The sequence below is a fragment of the Chelonoidis abingdonii genome, chromosome 4, assembly GCF_003597395.2.
Source record: "Chelonoidis abingdonii isolate Lonesome George chromosome 4, CheloAbing_2.0, whole genome shotgun sequence".
In the NCBI taxonomy this organism is placed as follows: Eukaryota; Metazoa; Chordata; order Testudines; family Testudinidae; genus Chelonoidis; species Chelonoidis abingdonii.
In genome coordinates this window covers 36,619,584-36,643,973 of record NC_133772.1, presented here as the reverse complement: position 1 = coordinate 36,643,973, position 24,390 = coordinate 36,619,584, and the positions used below count along the sequence as shown (strand labels likewise).

General features: G+C 40.4%; 1 protein-coding gene across 2 annotated transcripts in view; it reads left to right on the top strand.

The window, feature by feature from the left end:
* The window catches only part of LRP5 (LDL receptor related protein 5), a 262,260-nt gene that overhangs the window by 88,362 nt on the left and 149,508 nt on the right, over positions 1 to 24,390 (top strand). For both annotated transcript variants that reach the window (XM_032801562.2, XM_032801560.2), the window contains exons 3-5: positions 6,998 to 7,195; positions 17,742 to 17,938; positions 22,358 to 22,489. In XM_032801562.2, coding sequence (XP_032657453.1) covers positions 6,998 to 7,195; positions 17,742 to 17,938; positions 22,358 to 22,489 — 527 coding nt within the window. The remainder of the gene's footprint in view (positions 1 to 6,997; positions 7,196 to 17,741; positions 17,939 to 22,357; positions 22,490 to 24,390) is intronic.

Here is a 24,390-nt window from a genome sequence, read left to right as displayed (position 1 = left end):
TTAAAATGATAATACTCATGCCTAATGCAGATATGCAGAATAATAGTAACTGGATTGTAAAATGGAAGTTATTACATGGCAGCTTTTGTACTCCAGGTTAAAAAACACAAGGGATCAAGTATAGGAGAAAAATAACCCGTTGCAGAAATGCTGATAACATTACCATTTCACTGCCTGTTGATCTAGTGATATTTGTTTTGATAAATGCCCCTGGGAATTGCTAGACATTCCTTGCAGGTTTCTATTACCCGTGGACCATATTGTATTGTTGGGTATGTCTGCGTGTAGCTGCCATTGAACTCTGCGTGTGTGCAGCTCCTCTTGAATTCTACAGGAGTCAGGCACACATGGGTGAGGATGAATATGGTCCCTGGTAATCTGCTAAATATTGGGAGTATAGTTAGTGTGCAGGCAAATCAAGCAAACTTCATGCAGTGTGTGGGTTTCTAGTTGTATTGTGTAACTTATTGGTTTAGTCCTGTAAAGCTCTGCATGGCCTGAGACTTGTCCTCTTGTGGAACCGTGCATCAGCTATGCAATATGGCTACAGCTGGGGTTATCAGAGTCTCCCAAGCTGGAACCCTTTTGATAGAAAAGAAGGCAGCTGCTGGCATGTTGTGCTTCTTCAGGGCCCCCTGGCCTTTGGAACTTGTTTCCCAGTTTCATCTGAAGATGTTGCTCAAGGGATATTTTTAGGGAAGGTGGCATATTTTTTCCTTCTTTGTTTCCTTCTGCTGTAAGGTTTCATTAGTTCCTGCTGGTTTTATATCTGGGTTTTCTTTTAAATAATTGTTATGGACACTTAGAGCTCCTTTTTGGTTTGTGTTTATAAATCTAAATATATTAAAGATGAATGAGGGGCTGCTATAACTATTTAATATAGTGCAAAGTCATGTTTAATTTGCAGGTTTCCAGCTGGGCACAGTAAGAGATTCTTGACTCTTCTCTAACAGTTGTCACTGGATCGGTGGTTCCTTTAGAAAAGAATTACCATACAATTAAACTCGTATAAATCCACAGAAGCCAGGGCATTTTGGCATCAAGGCTATTGCCTTGCCCAAAATATGTCAGTTCAGAGCAGCAGTGCCTAGTCACAGTGGCCTTGTCTAGGCTAGGGTTTGGAAGATGTTAGCTGACATATTTAGGCCTAATGTAAGCTTGGTCTACACATAAATCTTAGGTCGACCTAGCAGTGTTGCTCAGAGGTGTAAAAAAAAATTCATGTAAAGTTTATCATTGATTTCAGTGGAGTTTGAATCAGGCCGTATAAAGAATACTTTGCACTTCAATGTCTTCTTCTGAGGATCCAAAAGCATTTTCTAAGCTTCAGACGTATTCTCTCTGTTTACATATTTTGTATGAACTTAAATTACGAGCAAGGGAAAAAATTTCATATGAGGAGAGAGGGAAAGATTAAGACTATGTAATTCAGAGATAACATATAATAAGGGACACAATAGGAGGTGTATTTGGGAAGTACTTTATGGAACTTCGGAGTTTTCCTTTCTCAAAATTCTAGACCACAGATGCATCCAATGAAATTAAAAGGAATCAAATTAAAACCAATCCAAGAAAAAACTGTCTCTCTCACCCCCACACCCCCACATAATTAACTTGTGGAACTCACTGTCAAAAGTTTTGAGGCCAGTGGCCTAGTGGGATTCAGAAAAGGGTTTGACATTGATAGTTGGTCCAATAAAAGATATTATCTCATCCCCTTGGTCTCTCTAATCTCCTGGGACCAATACAGCTACAGCATGACAACCTAGAATTGTTTAAACTGACACGTACAACACTGCAATGCAGTCTGCTCACTCCTATCAAGTAATGTAATCTAATATGAACACTCCAATACATTGGCTTCTGCCTCAATCCCCGTATCTCTCTTCAAGGCCAGAGGAAACAAATGAACCTTTTTTGAACAAGGGAATAATAGTTTCCACAGGTTACATTAGGTAAAAATGTTAGGGATATAAACTTACATGTTTTATGGCATAAGCCAACCACTAACTGACCTTTGTTAGAAAGAAAATGTCCCTATACACCCACGTTATTCCATGATTGCAAGCATAGGATTTCTTGCACCTTCTTCTGAAGCATCTGGTAAGGACCATTGCTGGTGACAAGATACTGGACTAGATGGGTGATTGGTCCAATCTGGTGTGGCAAATTCTTATTTTTCTATTGTGTTTTCTTGATAATTTCCTATGCTGCTGAAGAAACTAAAGGATTTGTTTCCTGTGGGATTTAAGGTAATGTAAAATTCACTCAGGTTTTGCAGAGAGAACTCTCCAAGAAAACACCAAGTCTGTGCTGTAAAAGAAATATTTTTTACTAGGGTGATCAAACAATTAAAAAAATCAATCATGATTAATTGCACTGTTAAACAATAATAGAATACCGTTTATTTAAATATTTTTGGATGTTTTCTACATCTTCAAATAACTTGATTTCAGTTACAATGCAGAATACGAAGTGCACAGTGCTCACTTTCTTTATTTTTTATTACAGATATTTGCACTGTCAAAAACAAAAGAAATAGTATTTTTCAATTCACCTAATACAAGTACTGTAGTGAAGTTGAACTTACAAATGTAGAATTATGTACAAAAAATAACTGCATTAAAAACAAAACAATGTAAACCTTTAGAGCCTACAAGTCCACTCAGTCCTATTTCTTGTTCAACCAATCACTCAGACAAACAAGTTTGTTTATATTTGAAGGAGATAATGCTACCTTCTTCTTGTTCACAATGTCACCTGAAAGTGAGAGCAGGCATTCACATGATACTGTTGCAGTCGGCATTGCAAGATACTTACATGCCAGATGCGCTAAGGATTCTTATGTCTCTTCATGCTTCATCCACCATTCCAGAGGACATGCGTCCAGGCTGATGACAGGTTCTGCTCGATAACAGTCCAAAGCAGTGTGGACCAATGCAGGTTCATTTTCATCATCTGAGTCAGATGTCACCAGCAGAAGGTTGATTTTCTTTTGTGGTGGTTCGGGTTCTGTAGCTTCTGCATTGGAATTTTGCTTTTTTTAAGACTTCTGAAAGCATGGTCCGCACCTCCTCCCTCTCAGATTTTGGACAGCACTTCAGATTCTTAAAGCTTAGTTTGAGAGCTGTAGCTATCTTTAGAAATCTCACATTGGTAACTTCTTTGCATTTTGTCAAATCTTCAGCGAAATTGTTCTTAAAAGGAACAATGTGCTGAGTCATTATCCAAGGCTGCTATAACCTGAAATATATGGCAGAATGTGGGTGAAACAAAGCAGGAGATGTACATTTCTGCCCCAAGGAGTTCAGTCACAAATTTAATTAACGCATTATTTTTTCAACGAGCGTCATCAGCATGGAAGCATGTCCTCTGGAACAGCAGCTGAAGCATGAAGGGGCCTACAAATATTTAGCATATTTGACATGTAAATACCTTGCAATGCTGGCTACAAAAGTACCATGCGAGCCCCTCTTCTCATTTTCTGGTGACGTAAATAAGAAGAGGGCAGCATTATCTCCCATAAATGTAAGCAAATTTATTTGTCTTAGCGATTGGCTGAACAAGAAGTAGGACTGAATGGACTTGGTAGGCTCTAAAATTTTACATTGTTTTGTTTTTGAGTGCAGCTATGTAACAAAATAATCTACATTTTGTAAGTTACATTTTCATGAAAAGAGATTGCACTACAGTACTTGTATGAGGTGAATTGAAAAAATACTATTTCTTTTGTTTATAATTTTTATAGTGAAAATATTTGTAATAAAAAATAATATACAGTGAGCAGTGTACACTTTGTGTTTTTGTACTGTAATAGAAATCAATATATTTGAAAATGTAGAAAAACATCCAAAATATTTAATAAATTTCAATTGGTATTCTCTTGTTTAACAGTGCAATTAAAATTGTGATTAATGATTAATTTTTATGAGTTAATCACCTGAGTTAACTACGATTAATTAACAACCCTAATTTTTATTCTTTATCTTTTGGGAATTTTTAAACTTCCTATTTTCCCCGCTGCATTCGAGCCTTTCTTCATGACATGTTTCAGCTGCAAATATAATTGATTATTTCTGACCAAGAGACTAACACAGAAAGACATGAGTTGTCTGAATGTGTGCACCTGGGAGAACAAAACCAAGCAAAGGCCAGTCTCCACCTCCCCCCCACCCCCCGGTGTTTTTTTCTCTTTGTTCTAAGATAAATGCTGCTCAACAGTTATTGAATTACTTTTAAGTCCTCTGGACAGGATTGTGAATAGTAAACTTGTTTGAGCGTCAGTGAAATGGTAAGAAAATGGGACCTGCTTGAAAATGTGGTTTTCTGTGTTGCCTCCTAAGACATAGGTTTCTATGACTTCACTTTATTATCTTGAGTCGTTGAAAGTGTGACACTTTATAGACAATTTTTATTACTTATTTGAACAGATGGCATTTGCTACAAATCGTAAATAGATTGTTGCTCCAATGACTGTGCTGCTTTTGAAACCAACATTGTGTTTCGAAGTATATCTATCATGTTGTAACTTCATATTATACCCAGCATATTAAGTTCATGCTTGAAATTATTTCCAATTTGGCACACTTTATGATTGCTATTTAAATGCCTTGGGGACACTTCACCAAAGGTATTTTATAAATCAAATTTATACCCCATATCTTTTTTCTCCAGTGGTTTGTTGTGTCCCCCATGATACAAGCACCTTGCTTCAATGGTTTTTTGTTTTGTTTTATTACATTGAATTTTATATATATATATATTTTATCAAACATTGTTATTTTCTATACCTTTAGTTGGAAAACAGTTCAACTCCCTGGATACTGCATTAGATTAAGTGTTTATTAAACTAGTTGTAAACTGTTGTTCGGTATTTAGAGGCCATACCCAAAATATAGGGGCTAGTTATGCTAGGTGTTTTAAATATACCTACTGTGAGACAGTCCTTCCCCTGAGGAGCTCACGGTCTGAATAAACAAGAAAGACAAGGGGTAGGAGAGAAGGGAGTATGATTAGTCCCATTTTGCAGATGGTGAACTGAGATTAAGGCCCTGTCTACATGAGAGTTCTATCAGTTATACTGGTATAACCCCCTTTTCCCTATTGCGGACACCTTTATTCCAGTCTATAGAATGGCATTTTTGGGTTAGCTTGAATCCCTTCCTGAAGTGATACAAGATTTTTTTTTTTCTTAAAAGCTCTCTTACACCGGAACGAGTGTGACCACACCTGCGGGTGAGGGAAGGCGTGGCTGGTACTACCAGTATAATTCTGTATCAGAGCGGTAACCGTGTTAGTCTGTATCCACAAAAACAACAAGGAGTCTGGTGGTACCTTAAAGACTAACAGAATTATTTGGGCATATGGTTTCATGGGTAAAAACCCCACTTCTCCATGCATCTGAAAGGTTATGCCCAAATAAATCTGTTAGTCTTTAAGGTGCCACCAGACTCCTCGTTGTTTTTGAGTATAACTCTGATGATTTAAGGTCACATCTTAGCAGGTACAGAAAGAATTTTCCTGTGTGGACAGGGCCCTAGTGATTTGTGTGTGGTCACGGTGGAAGTGTGGCTGACTCAGGAATCAAATCTGTATATCACGAATCCCAGTCCAACCCTATCTTTGGGACTATGTGCTTGGCCTCCTCTTCCCACTCTCAGCTTTGTATCTTCTGTCAAGCAGCTCCTTATGCCTGGAATACTTTCCCTATATTCATCCAGTCTGTGCACACATTCTCTCTTGCTTCAGATCCCTCTTTATAGCTCTCCACCTTTCTTGTGGTCATATACACTGTTTTCCTGTGGTTTCTGTTATTTATGTTGTAAGTTCTTCAAGGGGATGCAATGTGTGTTCCCTGTTTGCAAATGGCTTTATAAAGGTTTTATAATAGTGGTGTAAAGAATTACAACCTCAGCGGGAATCATTCACTGAAGGTTGACATGATCACACGCAACTGAACAGAGTTGAGATTCCACTCAGTATGGGGCAGAGTTGACCTGTTACATGAGGACTGAGACAACATAAAATGGTATATTATATAGCAGTAGCCATTATCCTTAGATGGTTCTTCCCATTTTTCAGTTTAACCCATTCTTCTCTCACTTGCCCCTCAATCTCACTCTCCACTTGAACTGAGGGATGGGAAATGTTTCTTGCTTCTCATTTATTCTTTCAGAGTTATACGCATAGAATTAAAAGTTAGATATAAATACAAGATGGACTAAGAGGGCTTTCACCTGATAATGTCTGTATTCCAGATTCTGTGCTGTTGGGATGACCTTGCTGATGCTGATAACACAGAGCAAGGGTTTGCTTTCTTTAATACTGCCTTAGGTGATAGCAAAATCATCAGCTGCTAACTGAGGAAAACCAGAATCCTGAACTCAAGCCTGGGTATGAAAAAAACAAATAAACAAACCAACAACCCCTGACAGTTGTAAACTGAAATTTTAAAATGAGATGCTGCTAGAATACAAAAACATTCAGTTTTTTATTTGTTTAAAGGAACACTGCCATTTACCTTCATGCTTTCCTTGTGGTCTACAGACTTACAAAAATTTGAGCGCAATTACTATGATTGTATGAGCTAATTGGCCAGTTGGTGCGCAATTGATCACTTGAATGTGTCAATGTGATTAGTACATGCAGTTGTAGTAGTTGAACCTGCGAATGAGGCACCCAGTTGTACATGCTTTTAACATTCCAGCTCTACTCTAAGATTGAGAGATGAATGGTAGGCTCTCATACAATGTGGTAAGTTTATGAAATACATTGTCATATTGCAGGAACTTGTTGGAACCACTGGAATTTCGGTTTAAGTTTGTGTGTGTGTGTTTAATAAAAGCTTTGGGGGTATTTGTGTAATTATGCCACTGTACAGTAATATAAATAAAAATAATACTTCAAACTTCAGAAAAAGATGCGATTGATACTTTCAATGAATGAGCATTTTAACTTCTTAACACGCACATTTTTTTTTTTTTTTTTTTTTTTTTAGGTACATGTATTGGACGGACTGGGGAGAAACACCCAGAATAGAACGAGCAGGAATGGATAGCAGCACTCGAAAAATAATTGTTAATTCAGACATATATTGGCCTAATGGACTCACGATAGATCTTGATGAGCAGAAGCTGTACTGGGCTGATGCAAAGCTGAGTTTCATTCATAGAGCAAATCTGGATGGTTCCTTTAGGTATGTTTCCCATTGGTCTGTATCAGTGTGAGAGAAGAGTGTGTGCATTTGCGTGTGCATGCACGTTTGCTTTTTCATAGCTAGCATTGATTTTATGCTAGTGCTTTTTTCAGTAGTCATTTATAACTATATGTATCTACCCTATCAATCTTGCTAACCTCATCATTAGCATGCCTTGAACATGTATGGATTCCTGGAACTCATGAGAGCGATTCTATTTTTGTTAAAGAATAGTTAGAATATTTACATCAGCATTCTACAGTAGGCCAGTTACAGTCTTCTCTCATAGTATAATTTTTCTGCTCTAGGCACATTTATAGATTTAAAAATGATTAAAGATGCCTATCCAAGACTCTAGGTGCCCTACCACATCATTAATGATATAGTAAAGTTCCAGCAGCATTAAAGTAATTATTTTAACAGGAACTCAGCCAGCTAGCCACCTACAGAAATCCTTCCCACCCCTTCAGCATTATTGGGAGCATCCCTCAGCCTTCTCCAAACACCCTGTTGAACAAGTGTCTTTTGCAGCATGCCCAGTCATCAAGTTTGTGCTGTTTTGGACCAAGTGTTGGGAGCAGGTTCCAGAATCTCTGAGCCTCATAAAGAATGCCCTGCCAGTCACCTCATCTGTTTTATTAAAAAGGGGATCAGATGAGAGCATCCCTGCTCATCACAGCCCGGCTGTCTGCAATGGGGAAGTGAGGTAATCCCTCAGGAAGGCTGGTCCTGGGCTTATTAGGGCTTTATAGATTGTAACCAATACCTTAAAATCCATCCAGAGACCAAATGCAGATCCTGGTCCACTGGTGTCATAGGCTTCCGGCAAGCTGCCCCACTCAGTAAGCAACTCACTGCATTCTGCACCAGTTTCAGTCTCCCAGTGGCTTTAAGGTGTAGCCACATGTACATATGCCAGATTAAAAAAAAAAAGCTAGCTGGTGTGATTGAGAGAACGCGAAACACACCACCTTAATTTTAAAGTACCTTATCCAGTTATTTAGGCCTCAAATTTTGGTATCCAAGAAGTGTATCCTTCTGGTGAGCAGAGCATGACAGAAGTAAATCTTCCTGTGAACTTAATTTGTTTGGCCTTTTTAATTTTTAAATTATTTAATATTACTACAATAGAGGGAGATTTATTTTTAAAGGCGAAAAGGGCAGTACAGCACCCAATTCCCCTTTGTACCTTAGAAAATCTTTCCCACGGATCCTAAATGCTGACACCACGTAATCCGCTGTCTGCATATATGCAAAGCTATGTGCGCGCACCTCATACTGAATCTTAAACACGTGCGCAGCTTCTGTTTAAGATGAAAGACCATAAGCATTCAGAATTCCATTGTCCGGCTTGAATCTTCTCTCTGTCCTGAAACCCCACTTGCGATGTTGAGATTGTGGCCATCACTCTAAAGGAAAGTATCCTGGAGATGTAAACTGTCTAATGAAGTGATTCTCAACCGATTTTCCATTGTGGGCCGCATATACAGCTCTCTGTGTTATACGGGCCAAATCCACACAATATACATATATATGTACACACACACTACCTGTATGACCCTAAGGATGTCACATGGGCCGCAGCTGTGTGTTGATTGGGCCACGGGTTAAGAACTACAGGTCTAATGTTAAAACATAGTGGAACAGAGCGTCAAGTTGGTAACAACTCCTTTCCCAGTGGGAGAAAAAGCATGAGAGCAAAATAGAAATTATAGGTACATCTGTATAATATGCATGATTCATGTGTTTCAGATAACCAAAAATTGCCTGTTGCGAAGCCAATTATCCAAGTTGTTAAAAATTCAGAAAGATTTTGTATTATGCACCTCTTTTTATAGCAGTATAATATAAAATAAAATGTAGTACACTTCACACGAAAGATGTATTCCAGAGTGCTTTAGAGAAAGGTATACTGTGTCTCAGTTTTCCCATCTGTGAAATAGGGATAGTGATTCCCTTGTGATAGTGATTCTCTGACATTCTTTGTTAAAATGCTTGGAGATTTACTGATGCAAAAGGCTTTAAAAGAGCTGTGAGATATTATTATTAATAGTAATAATATTCACAAAGTTAGTAACACAGAGGAAGCCACAGAGGTAGTGACAAGGGAGGGAAACTTTCAGATGTGGGATAATAGCTCAAAGACTTGTAGCTGATTCGTAGTTTTGCGGGCGTGTGCTATCTCGCTATGAACTGAAAGTTTTACACAATTTAATGTCTTTTTTTTTGTTGTTTTTTTCTTTAAAGAGGGTATTTTGATTTTAAATATGATCCTGTGGTTCCTTTGTGCACACAACTCCCATTGACTTCACTCGAAATTATTCATATGTAAGGATGTTCAGACAATAGTTAGTAAGTAGTGTTTAATTCGTTATATTATGGAAGAGAAAGGCAGTGAGTTCCCTGAATACTCAAATCCAAGCAGGGTCTTCCATTTCAAAGAAAATCTGTCCAAATTGTCTTGTGACAGCTTAGCACATGGTTTCTTTTTCCAGTTACATTGTACAATAAATCAGATTGCATTTTAATACAGATATTGAATTAATGTATGCCCCGCTCTGGATGTGAAATCAGTGTAGCTCAGCAATATACTTGTATTGCACACTTCAGTAGCTGGTCTTGGAGAGCATGAATATGCACCAGGTGTCAGGATAGCCCATTGTAGCACACGTTGCTCTAAAATCCTTGACTCCATGCAGCTGAATAAAGGCACTAGTCCACTGTATAGTAAAGCTAGTGTCAGAATTTCAGTCTGCTATAAATAATTTTTATTACTGCCATTTGTATGAGAAGTTACCCTTCCTAGAATATTAGGCCTGTGGTGTTTGTTTTTTTTTAATCAAAAAAGGTGAGTGTTGATCTTTATAGTGCATCTTCATGAGATTTATGTTGCATTGGGCTGCTTTATTCCTGAATATTCTTTATTTTTAACAAAACAAAATAAATTTCACCTGAAATTTGTCAAGAAATAAATCCTTCAGTCCTTCAAATCCCTTCCTTCCCCCCAAGGCCCTATCACTTCAAAATTCAAATAAACCAATATTTTCATTCTGTGTAGTGGATTTAAAATTACTGGAGTGATCTGTCTGCATGTTAGCAGGCTTCAGTTTGAAAGTAAGTCATATGGAACTCTCAGTTGTTCAAGGCACATAATCCAAGGGGGAGGAGAGCCTCTTGTGGATGGAAATAATAAAAAGTAAAGACAGTACATAGTTAGATACAAATGCTCCAGAACTAGAAAGTTACACAAGTTCAGACATCATCCTTATTAGAAAAGGCATTACAGCAAAGGGTGGAAAGTGAAGGTAAGAATACCAAAGAATACCCAAGGTTAGATTTTTCTTTATTCCTTTAGTGATTTATTACTATGAGAAATCACTTGTTGATTGTTTACAGAGTCAGATTTTCAAAGCAGCCTTAACTCTACCTCCAAAACTGCGCATAAAAGTTTTGTGTACAAAGACCATTGTATATATATATGTGTAAATACTTACCTAAAGTATGTGCGTAAAATGAGCTTTGCATATACAAATAGGTGTATGTAAAAACATGTATGTAATTTTTCAAGACAGTTATGAAAATTTAGCTTATGTTTATGAAACTAAAACAGGATTGTCTTCTATCAGTGTTAACCTCTCTTCTCTCCCCTACTTCCTGCACACAAATGATACAAATTAAGGTCTGACTATTAACGGTCGTCTACATCACAAACTTATATCGGTATAACTGTGTCACTCAGGGGTGTGGAAAATCCACACCTCTGAGCGATGTAGTTATACCGACCTAATCCCGTTGTAGACAGCGCTAGGCCAACGGGAGAGCTTCTCCCATCGACATAGCTATGGCTGCTCAGGGGAGTGAAGTGCCTACATCCACGGGAGAAGCTCTCCTGTTGGCGTAGGTAGCATCTTCACTAAACACTACAGCAGAGCAGCTGCAGTGCTGTAAGTGTAGACAAGCCATTCATTACAAGAAATGTTTTCTTCTATTTTTCCTTTCTTTGGGGAACGTCTCACTTCTGTGAACTTTCAAAGTACTATCTTGAAGATTCTGAATGTATATATTGGGCAATGATACTTTGATCTGGAATGTTTTTGCAGTTTAAATAGAGGGATCTTTTTCACAACACTAGAAGCAAGCAATTAAGACTTGTGTTTTTTTAACAAGCTGGAAGTTTGTCATGCTTGCTTTCCATTTACTATAAAAGTGTCCCTACACCAAAAACTGCTGAGCTGTGAATTGCACCAGGTTGTTACTGTGTGCATAAACTTTGGGATCTCTTGAATACAAAAGATATGTTGTAAAATTACATTTTGTGGTTTTCAGTTCTGCTATTCCCAAATCAAAGGCATGGCTCCCCCCTTTCCCCCCCCCCCCCAAAAAAAAACAAAGTTTAATTGAAATAGGATTCATCTGTTGTGATGATTGGGGCTAAAATATTTATCCAGAGATTAAGGAAAACTGGAGGGAATGTGAGATCAATCCAACAAGAGACATGTAACATGAGGGAAAACACTGCAGAATGATGAATAGGGCTCAGATTCTGCAATGAACTACATGCAGTTGATTCCTTGACTCAGAGCAACAGCCCTGTGAAAATGAATGGGACTCCACACATGAGCAGGGGGTTTCCCTGCAGAACGTGTGTTACAGGATCAGAACTTAAGTTTTTGTAAGTTAGAACTGGCCTGAAACGCCAAGTTTGGAAGCAGCTCCAGAATTCTCAGTTGTGTGGTTTCCAGTCCATCCTTCTCCACTTCAGGTACCTTTACATCTCTCAAGCTCCTGATTGGAGATTTTTCCATTAGCAGCCTCTATTCAGCCTGCAGTGTGCTCTATAAAATCTTGTGCTGAACACCAAGAGTATATAGAGCTGCTTGGGCAAATCACCCTCTGTTGCTTCTCTGCCACCTTGGTGTGAGAAGGAGCTGTAGTGTGTCCGCCTTGTGCATGCCATGACATGTTCTACAGTTGTTTTTAGCTAGTTTGGTGTTTCTAGTTAGTGTTAGTTTTTTGTTAGTGCAGAATAAGTTAGATAACAGTGAGAGGTTTGGGTTTTTTTCTCTTCTTTTTTCAAGGGAGTTTTTCTGGCTTGTCTGGGCATGCCTGGCTCACCAGCTTTCAAATGCTGCCTCTCTTGTTGGGAGGCTGTCCCAGTCAGGGATGGCCACTCTAAAGGGTATCCATTGCTTGGGAGAGTCCCATATTGCCCAAAAGGGTAACTTTTGTGTAGCTGTCAAATCTGGAGCATGGAAGAATTGGGAAACTAAATTTGAGGCTTCTGATGAGGGAGTGCTCTCTTCAACCTGCTTCTGAGTCAGGTCAGGAGACCTCCCCAGTGTACATTAGTCTCTGGACAGCTCCAGTTCCCCTTTAGCTTGGTCTCCCCTAAGAGGGAGAAGACTTTGGAGGACTCAGGGAAAGCTTCAAAGAGGAGGAGCGTGGTCTCCCACCACAAGCAGCTAGCTCCCAAAAGGTCCATATCTCCTGTCACATCTCCAGTGCTGGAGGCCTTGACCTCTCAATTCAGTACCATGGAGGCAAAGGACCCTTCTTCTGGTAGTGGCGAGGCTGGGAGATCCTGGAGCGCGCATCGGGGAGCAAGGCTCCAGTAGGCCCCTGTTACCATCTATGAAGGCTTGGGAGGCCCAGATAAACATTCCTCTAGATTGGCAGCATCTACATTAGACTTTCCGTCAGTGCCTTCTCACTCAGCACTGTCAGTACTGGCACAATCAAAGCATCAAGACACCTTTGGCCACGGTGCCTACGCGCTCCAGATCAACAGTACCATCCACCTCAATTGCTGTGTCATTACTGACCCACCTGGCAGGTTCAGAATATTGTGAGGACCTTCTGTTATGTGGTGGTTGGAAGCTCTTCTCTGGGACTGCGGATGAGTCTTTCTACCCACTGAAGGAGTTCCAGGCCATCTGGAAGTCTCTGGCTATATACAGCCCTATGAACAAGAGGAGATTTAGCAGATCTCAAACTGCCCATAGATTGCATCCTGTCCAGTTCTCTGGATTTCACGAAACCACCGAACCCTCTAGAAAGAGAGGGAGATTCTAGAGGAAGAGAGCTCCTCACCCTCCTTCTGCGAGTACACAGTCATCATTGAAACAATAATTTTGACGGGTTTGTCAAGGGTTCAGTTCCTCTCTCACCTCTAGTTTGCAAGCTGCAACCGTTCACTCATATTCCATCTTTTGGAGACCACCTTTCCCATTTCAAACAGTTTTGGCGGCATATTACAATGGACAAATGGGTCCTGGCAGCTTATAACATTGAGCTGTGCCACCCACTTTACTTCAGGGGCCCCCTTTTATGAGGCTATACTCAGTCAAGAAGTGAACTCTCTTTCTCTTCTCACAGGGGAAAGGGTTTTACTCAAAGTATTTTCTCATGCTAAAGAAGGATGGAGAATGGAGACAGAACAAATTCGTAAACTCTCAAGTTCATGATGGTGACATTGGCTGCTATAATTCCTTCTCTAGAGGCAGGAGAGAGGTGCCCTGTAAGTAGAGGGCCAAAAACCAATATCCATACAGCGATATATCTTGGACACAGGAAATATCTACACGGGCCAGGATCATTTTCAATATGAAATACTTCCATTCAGTCTCTCTTCAGCTCCAGGGTGTTCTCAACGGTTATAGTGGTAGTATCTGCTTACCTTCATTGAGATGTAAGTTTAGTCTTCCTGTGTCCCAATGACTGGCTACTTAAGGGCTGATCTTACGAAGCAGTACAGGCTGCCTCTCAGATGGCCTTTCTCTCTTCCAAGGATTGGCTCTCCAGCGAAACATAAAAAAAAATCCACCTTAGTTCCTGTATAGATAATACAATTCATAGGAGGGTACTTGGATTCTTTTGGCAATCAGAGCTGTCCTTTCCACAGAAAGATTCATAACTTGAGCAGATCATGTCATGGTTCCCCTCTAGGTGAAGAACTCCCTAGACTGGTAGGAAAATCAACTCAGTGTCTGCACAGGTGTCTCTTTCATCCACACAGCTCGAGCAGTAACTGTGCTAATGGCTGTTGGGTAGGGGAACACACCTTCATTCCCTCACAACAGTCACCTCAGGAAACCAGTCTATAGGTCAACCTGTTGGAACTCAAGGTGGTCAAGAATTTTGCCTTCAGTTCTCCTCCTCCTCCACCCCCCCATCAAGGGCAAATTAATATGGACAAATCAGTGACAATGTGGCTTGCATGTTCTATGTCAACAAACGAGGAGCAAGAGCCCCCTCTCTGTGTGCCAAAGCTATAAAGTTATGGAACTGTTATGTTAGCCCATCAGATTTAGAACTCAGCTGTTTTCCTTCCTGGAAGCTGGAATGTCATAACTGATATGCACAGCAGGGGAGTTTCTCCCAGGACTACGAATGGGAGTTGGACTCGGATTCTTCATGAGATATTCCAAAGGTGGGGACTTCCACAGGTGGTTCAGTTTGCCACATTCAGCAACCAGAAGTGCCCAGTATTCTGTCCAAGAGTAGGCTTAGGTCACTACTCCTTTGAGGGATGTGTTTCTCCTTCCCTGGATTTAAGGACCTTTTCTACGCATTCCGTCCACCACTTCTAATACTAAGAGTGATAAAAAAGGTCAGACAGGACAAAGTCAGGGTTATTCTTACAGTACCAGTCTGATCGACACAGGCTTGGTATCCTCACATGCTTCATGTGTGTGTCCAACCAGCATTCAGGCTTCTGACCATCCCTCATCTCCTGTCTCAGGGTGCAGGTTACATGCTTCATCTCATCCTTAGGGGTCCCCCACCTCCAAGTATGGCTCTTTGATGGTTCACAGGATTAGAATCCACCTGCTCGACAGGAGTACAACATGTATTACTAAACAGTAGAAGGGAATCAACTCAAATTGCTTCCCTTCAGAAATGGAAAAGGTTCAACTACTAGTGTCACTATTGCATGGCTGTATCCTCTTCACTCCCAACTGTCTTGTATCACCTGCTGGATGTGAAAAAATCAGGGTTATCAATTAGCTGTATTAAAGTTCATCTGGCTGTAATATCAGTATTTCATCCCCCACTAGAAGGGTTTTCCATATTTGCTCATATTTGGTAAGGATCCTACTCTTTTTCTTGGGATCTCAATCTGGTACTTTGATACCTCAAGGGACCTCTGTTTGAACCTTTGTCAGCTTGCTTTCTGCTTCACTTATCTATGACGACGGCCTTTCTAGTAGCTATCACGTTGGCCACCAGGGTTGGGGAGACTGGGGCCTAGATGGAAGACCCCCCCCCCCATCATTTTTGGTGTTTTTCAAGGACAAGGTCTCTTTATGGCCATATCCTAAATTCTTACCCAAAGGGCTGTTGGATTTTCATTTTAACTAGGCCATTCTTGTACCAGATTTTTTCTTTAAACCATATTAGTCGCAATGGGAGACATCTTTTCATACTTTACATGTGAGATGGGCATTGGCCTTTTATCTTGATAGGACCAAGCAATTTCGGAAATCACCTAGACTATTTGTCTCGATCTCAGAGAGATCCAAGGAGTCCGTGATCTTTACACAGAGACTTTGGAGGTGGATCTCTGGGTATATCGTTACTTGCTATGATTCAGTCAGTGTTCTGCCTCCTCTAAAGGATAGTAGCACACTCTACCAAATCACAGGCAACTTCCAGACCTTTACTCAAGAACATCCCCGAATCTGAGATATGCAGAGCTGCTCCATGGCCCTCAGTGCATGCTTTTTCTAAACACTGTCAGATCTGATGTTGTGCTTGGTTCTGCTATATTGTCTTCAGTCTTGGACTTGCTTCCAAAGCTCTCTCCTCCTCTCTGTGAGGATGCTGCTCAGGAGTCACTTGAAGTGGAGCAGCCATAGGGATGCTACTAGAAGAAGAAGAAGGTTACCCATCTTGTGCAGTAACTGTGGTTCCTTGAGATGTGTGTTGCTATGGGAGCTCCACTACCCTCTCTCCTTCCCCTCTGCTTTGGACTGTTCTTTGTTGGAAATTCAGGTAGAGAAGCAGCTGAGGGAAGATCACCTGTGCAGCTCTGTATACCCTGGGTGTATGGCACAAAGTTATGTAGAGCGCATGCAGACACCAAATGGACACTGCTAACAGAAAATCTCTGATCAAGAGCTCAAGAGGCACATGTGTACCTGAAATGGATCACCCACAAGGGGGACATCTCAAAGAACCACAGTTACTGCACAAGGTGAATAACCTCTTCTGACTATAGGCCTAAGAACTTTAATGCCAAGTAAATGGGGAATATCAGAAGTCCAGAATAAAGGAGGCCTCTCACCAGTGCACATACATGTGCGTGTGTATGTGTGTAATATTTAATTAGAAATATAAGAGTTAAAAGTCCACAAAGCTATTGATAAAGAAAAATCCTCAAGGAATAAATCATTCTTATTTCTGTTTAAACCACAGTTGATAGAGAAAAAAAAAGTGTATAGAACTCAGAGAGCCACTCTCAATATTAATGGCTAACCACCACTTCCAGCTTTAAAAGATTCACTCCCAAGGATTTAATTCTGTTTGAGAGGAGATTAGGAAATTACTGATGCTCCAGTGGGTGAAAGATTTTGAGAAATACAAGTAATGATTCTTCCTCCTAATCCTGAGATGAAGTGGGTCTTCACGTTGTGAAGACACTTGCTCTTATTAGCACCCCAAAATGTCATACCGGATGCCATCAGTGATGACCCATGATTTTGTGAGATTCAGCACAGATGTTCTTGCTCTGATATCCAAAAATTTCTCTGAGAAGTATAATTTGTTGAAGATCTGAAGAAACTGTTCTTGATGGGAAGCGATGATGGGTGTGCCTCAGTCATTTCTTCGATGTAATGATAAAGAGACAAAAGAAGAACTGGAAGTTGATGGCATAGACCTCAGCAGTGATGCCAGATGTGGCATGAGGACAAAAATAATAATTAGCATTTTAATAACAAGGAGTGTTCTGCAGTCTCCATTTATTTGTTCAGCTATGTTAGAAAATCTTAATGTTGCCTTGCAGGGGGTCAGTTTGTTACTGAATCAGAGCTCTTATTGCTATGAAACACAATATATTTTTGTTTCTTGATTGCCTGGTATGAAGCAATTATAGTCTAACTTTCCATTTACAAATCCTGCATACATTTTTATTGCATACGTTTGTAAGATGCCCTCTGTTATGGTGTCCTGGAATATTTTACATGGCATAAACTGGGGTCATTAAATATAAATACATACACTTAAAGAGAGTCAAGTTTGTATTCTATTAAATTTCTGCTTAACTTACATTCTGGTGTCGCAGTTTTGGAAAAATTTGGAAACATTTTTCTGGATTCTACCACAGTAACCATGTGTAAAATGAGGTGGATAACTTTTTTGAATTTGAGTTGGAAGCAATGAACAGATGGCAGATTAGCAATGGAGGCTGTTGTAAAGCATAAGGGTTAATATATAAAATTAAAAATATGACTTTTTAAAAGCCCAGATACTTACGTGTCTGGTAATTTACAGACTCGAGGTTATTAATGTTTCATGTTCTCTCTCTTCTGTTTCACAACCCTAGGCAAAAGGTTGTGGAAGGGAGTCTCACTCACCCATTTGCGCTGACATTGTCTGGAGAGACGTTGTATTGGACAGACTGGCAGACTCGCTCCATTCATGCCTGTGACAAAAGGACCGGAGAGAGAAAGAGAGAAATACTGAATGCACTTTATTCACCAATGGACATCCAAGTCTTGAGTCCAGAGCGGCAGCCGTACTGTATGTTTCAGGTTTTTCTCTAATCTCTCTAACACACTGTATAATAATATTGGTTTTGGTGGAGAAAAATGTTACTAATAAAAATGTTAGTGAATTAGGTCTGATAGCTTCAAAGGGTCCAAAATAAATTAGATGCTAAACTTTCCAGGAAATTTAATGGGAGATAGGGTACTTAGCGCCTTCAGCCGTCTTCAAAAATCCCAGCTTGAATTATGTTATATTTTAGTATCATACACCAAGGTCCAGCAGAACAATTAAGCAACTGTGTAATTTTAAATATGTAAGTTCCATTGAGGTCAGTGGGGACTACTCATGAGCTTAATTACATGTGTTAATTGCTCTTCTAGAACTGGGACATACAGACCTAGTCATGTATCAGAGGGGCAGTAGCTGTGTTAGTCTGGATCTGTAAAAAATGACAGAGTCCTGTGGCACCTTATAGACTAACAGAAGTATTGGAGCATAAGCTTTTGTGGGTGAATACCCACTTAGTCAGACTCATGTGGTGGAAATTTCCAGAGGCAGGTATAAATATGTAGGCAAGAATCAGTCTAGAGATAACGAGGTTAGTTCAGTCAGGGAGGATGAGGTCCTCGTCTAGCAGTTGAGATGTAAACACCAAGGGAGGAGAAACTGCTTTTGTAGTTGGCTAGCCATTCACAGTCTGTTTAATCCTGAGCTGATGGTGCCAAATTTGCAAAGGAACTGAAGTTCAGCAGTTTCTCTTTGGAGTCTGGTCCTGACTGGCCCTCGCTTTCACAGGCCTTGGGAGACAGACCATTCCTCGCCCACAGACAGCCCGCCAGCCTTAAGCATATTCTCACCAGCAACCACACACGGCACCATAGTCACTCTAACTCAGAAACCAATCCATGCAACAAACCTCGATGCCAACTCTGCCCGCGTATTAAGACCAGTGACACCATCAGAAGACCTAACCAGATCAGCCACACCATCACCGGTTAATTCACCTGCACGTCCACCAATGTAATATATGCCATCATGTGCCAGCAATGTCCCTCTGCTTTGTACATCGGCCAGATTGGACAGTCCCTACGTAACAGGATAAATGGACACAAGTCAGATATTAGGAATGGCAATATACAAAAACTTGTAGGAGAACACTTCAGCCTCCTTGGACACACAATAGCAGATTTAAAGGTAGACATCCTGCAGCAAAACAATTTCAGGACCAGACTCCAAACAGAAACTGCAGAGCTTCAGTTCATCTGCAAATATGACATCATCAACTCAGGAGTAAACAAAGACTGTGAACGGCTAGCCAACTACGAAAGCAGTTTTTCCTCCTTTGGTGTTCACACCTCAGCTGCTAGAAGAGGGCCTCATCCTCCCTGATTGAACTAACCTCATTATCTCCAGCCTGATTCTAGCTTGCATATTTATACCTGCCTCTGGAAATTTCCACTACATGCGTCTGACGAAGTGGGTATTCACCCACAAAAGCTTATGCTCCAATACTTCTGTTAGTCTGTAAGGTTTCACAGGACTCTTTGTTGCTTTTTACAGACCTAGCCGTGTAAATCTAAGGACTTCACAGGCATATCACCTGCAGGGATATGTAGTGTGGGTCAGATTGGCAGCGAAGCAGCTAGTAAACATTCTGGAGCTGGTCATTCAGTCCTATGTAGGTAAAAATCCCATTGACTTCACCATCAGGTTCATCATTCTTGTTGTAAATTAAGAATCTGAGGAGGATGTCTTTGTGTAAGGCCGCATCAATTTCTGATGCCTAAGATTAGCCATGGTGGACCCACTTCACTATTTGGAAGTCACTTGTATCTTGTGGACTGAATGTGTGATTGGTAGCTAGGCTTTCCCTGAGTTCTAATCCTCTGCGGCTGCTTTGCTAGGTGGCTCTGGATAAACATTTCCCTGTTACCGTCATCTAGAAAATGAAGGTGAAACTTATTTTAAGCTACCATAGAGGGGTATTGGGAGGATAACTTGGTTAAATGGGAGCTGCAAAGCAAGCCCTTTTTGTTTTTGCACTTCGCTCCTTCGTGATGTTTAAATTCAGCTTCATAAGCTCATTTGCTTGCTTGAAATTTCCTTCAAGTGTGACGCCTGCTGCAGTGGTTTCTAAGAGGATTTGGCTGGCAAGTGAAAGTAGGGCCAAACCAGGATTTAGTCTGGACAGAATGTGTTCTTAAAACTTCTTTTCCTCCATTGACACTGATTGATCAAAGAGTATGTCTATACTCAGGTGTTTTGCGCAACATTTCCCACAGTCACTACTGAATGCTAGTGTAGACAAGGCTCCAGGCAACCAACAATGTATTTAAACACCATGTCTGCTCATCCTGCTTGTGTCACTTCTATATGACACATTGCTTAAATGTTACGTTGGAAAAATCCCTAGTGTAGATGAGGCTTGTTAGAAACTTTTATCCAAACAAAGGTAAGGCTCTGGGGTAAGACCAGTAAGCTCATTTTACCCTGAGACCTTTGTTAGGATTTTAACCTCTGGTATCTGGAGATTAATGGCAGGGAATGTTAGCTCTGTCCATCTTATTTTAAAAATAAGTCATTTAATTAAAAAAAAAAAGCAATAAGAGGAATTTAACACGTATTCCTTATGGTATAAGGAATTAGAGGGTTGGGGGTTTTTTTTGTTTTTTTTTTTTACAGGGGAGATTTGATTTTAGGTTATTGCCAATATGTGACCACAATTTCATGGGCTAACATCATGACTTTAGTGCTCCAGAATGGGCATAATGGAAAGATCTGTGCTGCTGTATGTAACAGACATTGGGGCCCATATTCTTACCTTTATACTGTATACGTGGATTTCCCATCAATATCATCAGTGGGAGTTCTTTGCAGAGGATGGAGAAGGGAATATGTCCCATTGTATGTGTTGTGTTTCACAGAGCTGTTAGCCTATGTTCTTCCAGCGTTGTCCTGGGAGTTCTAGTTTGGGGAGCCTGTTGTGGGAGGTGGAGCAAAGTTCATAGGGCACAGATTGAATCAGGCCAGAAGGGAAATATGCATGTAATTTAGCCCTGGCGATAAGTATCATGTGTCTTCACCAGAAGCTCTCCCTTCTGGGGTTACTATTAAATTTAACCAAACTGAAAGGTTTGTTCCCTGAATATAATGCTGTGTTTTTTAGGGTAGTTTTAGGAAGGCAGTAAACAGGCTTGAAGTAAGTCAAAGGAATTTGGGATCTGCTTAGTTGAGAAACAGGTGTAAGATTTCAGTGGCGGTTGTGAGGTATGTGTAGTACCACTGCACATCCCAGAGCTCCAGATGGTAGTGTGTGTGTGTGTGCGCTGAATTCTTGTCATTTCTCTGAGCTGAGAGAATGTCCCACCCTTGGGTCACAGTATTTCTGGACCAGTAGCAAGGAAAACGTGGTGCATAGGGAAATAGCATCTGCTGGAAATAGCTCAGATGCCATTGACTTCACTGGGATCAGGTTCAGATTCCTCCCCCTCCTCTTTTGCATGACTCTCAATGGAAGTAACAAAAAACCAAATCACCCCAGCTCTTTTATTAACAGCTTCAGAAAATCTCACAGAACTTGACGATGAATTGAGCTGTGCATAGCTGCAAATTATATATCTGTGCTCGCATGCGTGCACATGCACATACACTATAGAGTGTGTGTGTGATGTGGGTGATTTCTGGGCAGTCATGGGCAGCTTGCAATCATTCAAACATGGCAATGTTCGCTGGAATTATTTAAATAGAGGATTTCTATCTCTTATGATCTTATTTATTCCAGTTAAAGTTAAGAGATTTTTTTCAATTTATTGCATTTGCATTTTCAAAACTGTTTTAAAAAGAGGTGGCAGGGCAAGAGGAGGAGAGGGAAGGGTTCAGACATTTGTAGCCTCTTTTCCTAAAATGAATGAAAATGCAAGATAGTGCCCTGTTTTCCCCCATGGCGTCAGATGTTTGGAGATGCTAGAATGCTACACCTTTGTGAAGGATTTTGGATCTGAAAAGATTTTTCACTACCACCACAATGTAGCAACCTTTGTTTACCTCCTCAAAAGTCCTTCTCCTCCTATCATGCTGTTTGGTTATAGAAAAACGTTATTTTAGTTTGCCAGAGTGACTTTGTTAGGTGCCTTGATTTTTTCGTGCCCAACAGAAAACACATTTAAGGAACCTGATATTCAGAAAATGCTGAGCATCTGCCCTTTGAAAACCAGGCCCCTTTAATTATCTCAAGTTGGGCACCTAGGATTAGAGGCACCCACAATCACCAGTCACTTTTCAAAAACTGTTGTTTTATAGCTCATTTATCCTTTAGTGCAAAGGCTGGGCACAACTGGATGGGAGTGGTGATATTTGTATGACAGGTATGGATTGGAGTACACAGTGGTCTAGTTGGACTTTGTCACTCTATAGAAAAGTAAAATAAATTCCAGTTCTTGTGATTTCTTGAAGTTCATACTCCCTGTGAAGAAAACAATGGAGGCTGCTCTCACCTCTGCCTGCTGTCTCCCAGAGACTCGTTCTTCACCTGTGCCTGTCCCACTGGAGTGCAGCTGGAAGATGATGGCAAGACTTGTAAAGCAGGTAAGGCTCTTCTTGTCTTTCTACAGTAGCAGTGTTGGCTGCTTAATAGTTCAATATTAAGGACTGAATAAAGAGGGTCTGTTTGAGATGTTCAGATCTAAGTCAAAATGCTTAAGATAAGGACGCTATGATTCCATAAACAACATGCTCAGCTCTTTGGGTATGGATGGAGTAATATATATATTTGGATAAGCAGCTGCACCAATTCTTGGAAATATCTCCCATACCATTTTGTTTATTCACTTATAAAACACACATCTGCATTTCAAGCGCAGGGCCTTCTGTCTGGTATGTATGAAGAGAAACTAGATATCTTGTAGGTAAAGCATTGGACTGGGATCTGGATTCAGTTCCTGCCCCTGCTACATACTTCCTGTATAACCTTGGTCATGTCACTTATAGTCTGTCTACACAGAAAGTTATTCTGAAATAACTTTTCCTGATTAACTCTATGTATGGATGTTCTTATTCCAAATTAATCAGGAATAGTTAATCCTCTTTAAATTTACACCCTGCCTTATTCCAAGTTAAGTTTAATGTGTAGACAGGGCCTTGATCTAGGGTTTCCTAAAATGTGGGGCATGCTTCCCAGCATAGGAACAGAGGATGTAAAGGGTTAATTAACAGGGCACAGACGGGCCTCCCAAATATTCTCCAGAAGTCTCAGCTTTTGTTAAAAACAAAAGTCTCTAGCTATTATGGTTACACAGAAAAGCTTAAAAATATCACCCAAGTATAACAAATGCAGTAATATCTGCCTGAGTTTGCAGAGAGTCTGAAATGTAAGCTCTGAAGTGTGGATGACCCTATTCAAGTCCATGGGTGCTAATTCAGATGGCACTGATAACTAGTCCATTGCTCTTCAAAACTTGAATGGGAGGAGAGAGAGGATCATATGTGGAAAGTCTACATATGTACTCTGACTGAGGGCCTCACTGTCTGAAATCATGTTAAATAACCAGGTTGAGTAGGCCCTTAATAACATACCAGGGTTGAAGAGGGGCTTGAGTGGTTTAATTTTTCGGAATTTTCCTAATTTCTCTGGGGAGTGGAAGTGCTCAGCGTTCACAAATTTAAGAGACAATTTTTGTGCCTGATTTTCAGAAGCACTGAGCATCCATGTCTCTAACTGATGTTAGTGAGAGCTGCAAATGCTCACCATCTCTCAAAGTTCCCCATTTGGACCAAAACTTCTCTCTTGTAATTGGGAATGGTAATACTTCTCTGCTTCACAGTAGCACTGGGAATAAATGCGCCCTCAGGTACTATGGGATGCTGCACATATAAGTACTCACATAGCTAGGCTGTGTTGCATCTATCTTTTCAAAAAATGGCATGCTTCTGCCATAGCAGAAGTAGAGGCCAATGATTCCCTTTAGTTTATTGCTAGTGTGGGAGATGTAGAAATATCTGTTGTAATTCTGAGTAGTGGCTCAGGTTGTGGTTCTCAATTTGTGTCCTGCTGACTATTAATGATTCACAGAATCCTTCTGAGTGGTCTATGCAGATGCTTCTGTCACACTTTGTGTCAGTATTCTATCTTCAGTGGCATGGCAGAGTGCTTATGTGTGCTTTTCTGAAGTGAGGCCCATTAGAGGGAAGCCATTGCAGGACCATGTTTTTCTCAGCTGGGCAATGGACTTAAAGGCAGAGGTTTGTTCCCTCGTATTCATTGGCCAGTAGCTGCTGCTGTGATGGAAGAGCTACTCAGCTGTTACCTTTTGGCTGTATCCTAAAGAACAATGCTTTTGACGTGTTTTGGGAACTCATATGACAGGACAGTTGCTTGAATCCAGGTCTTTGTGTTACTCTGCAGTTAAACCACTGTGCCAGTCTCAGATTTAATTAGTTATAATGGAATGATCCATACAGAAAAATGTCAAATTAAAATTTAAACCAGT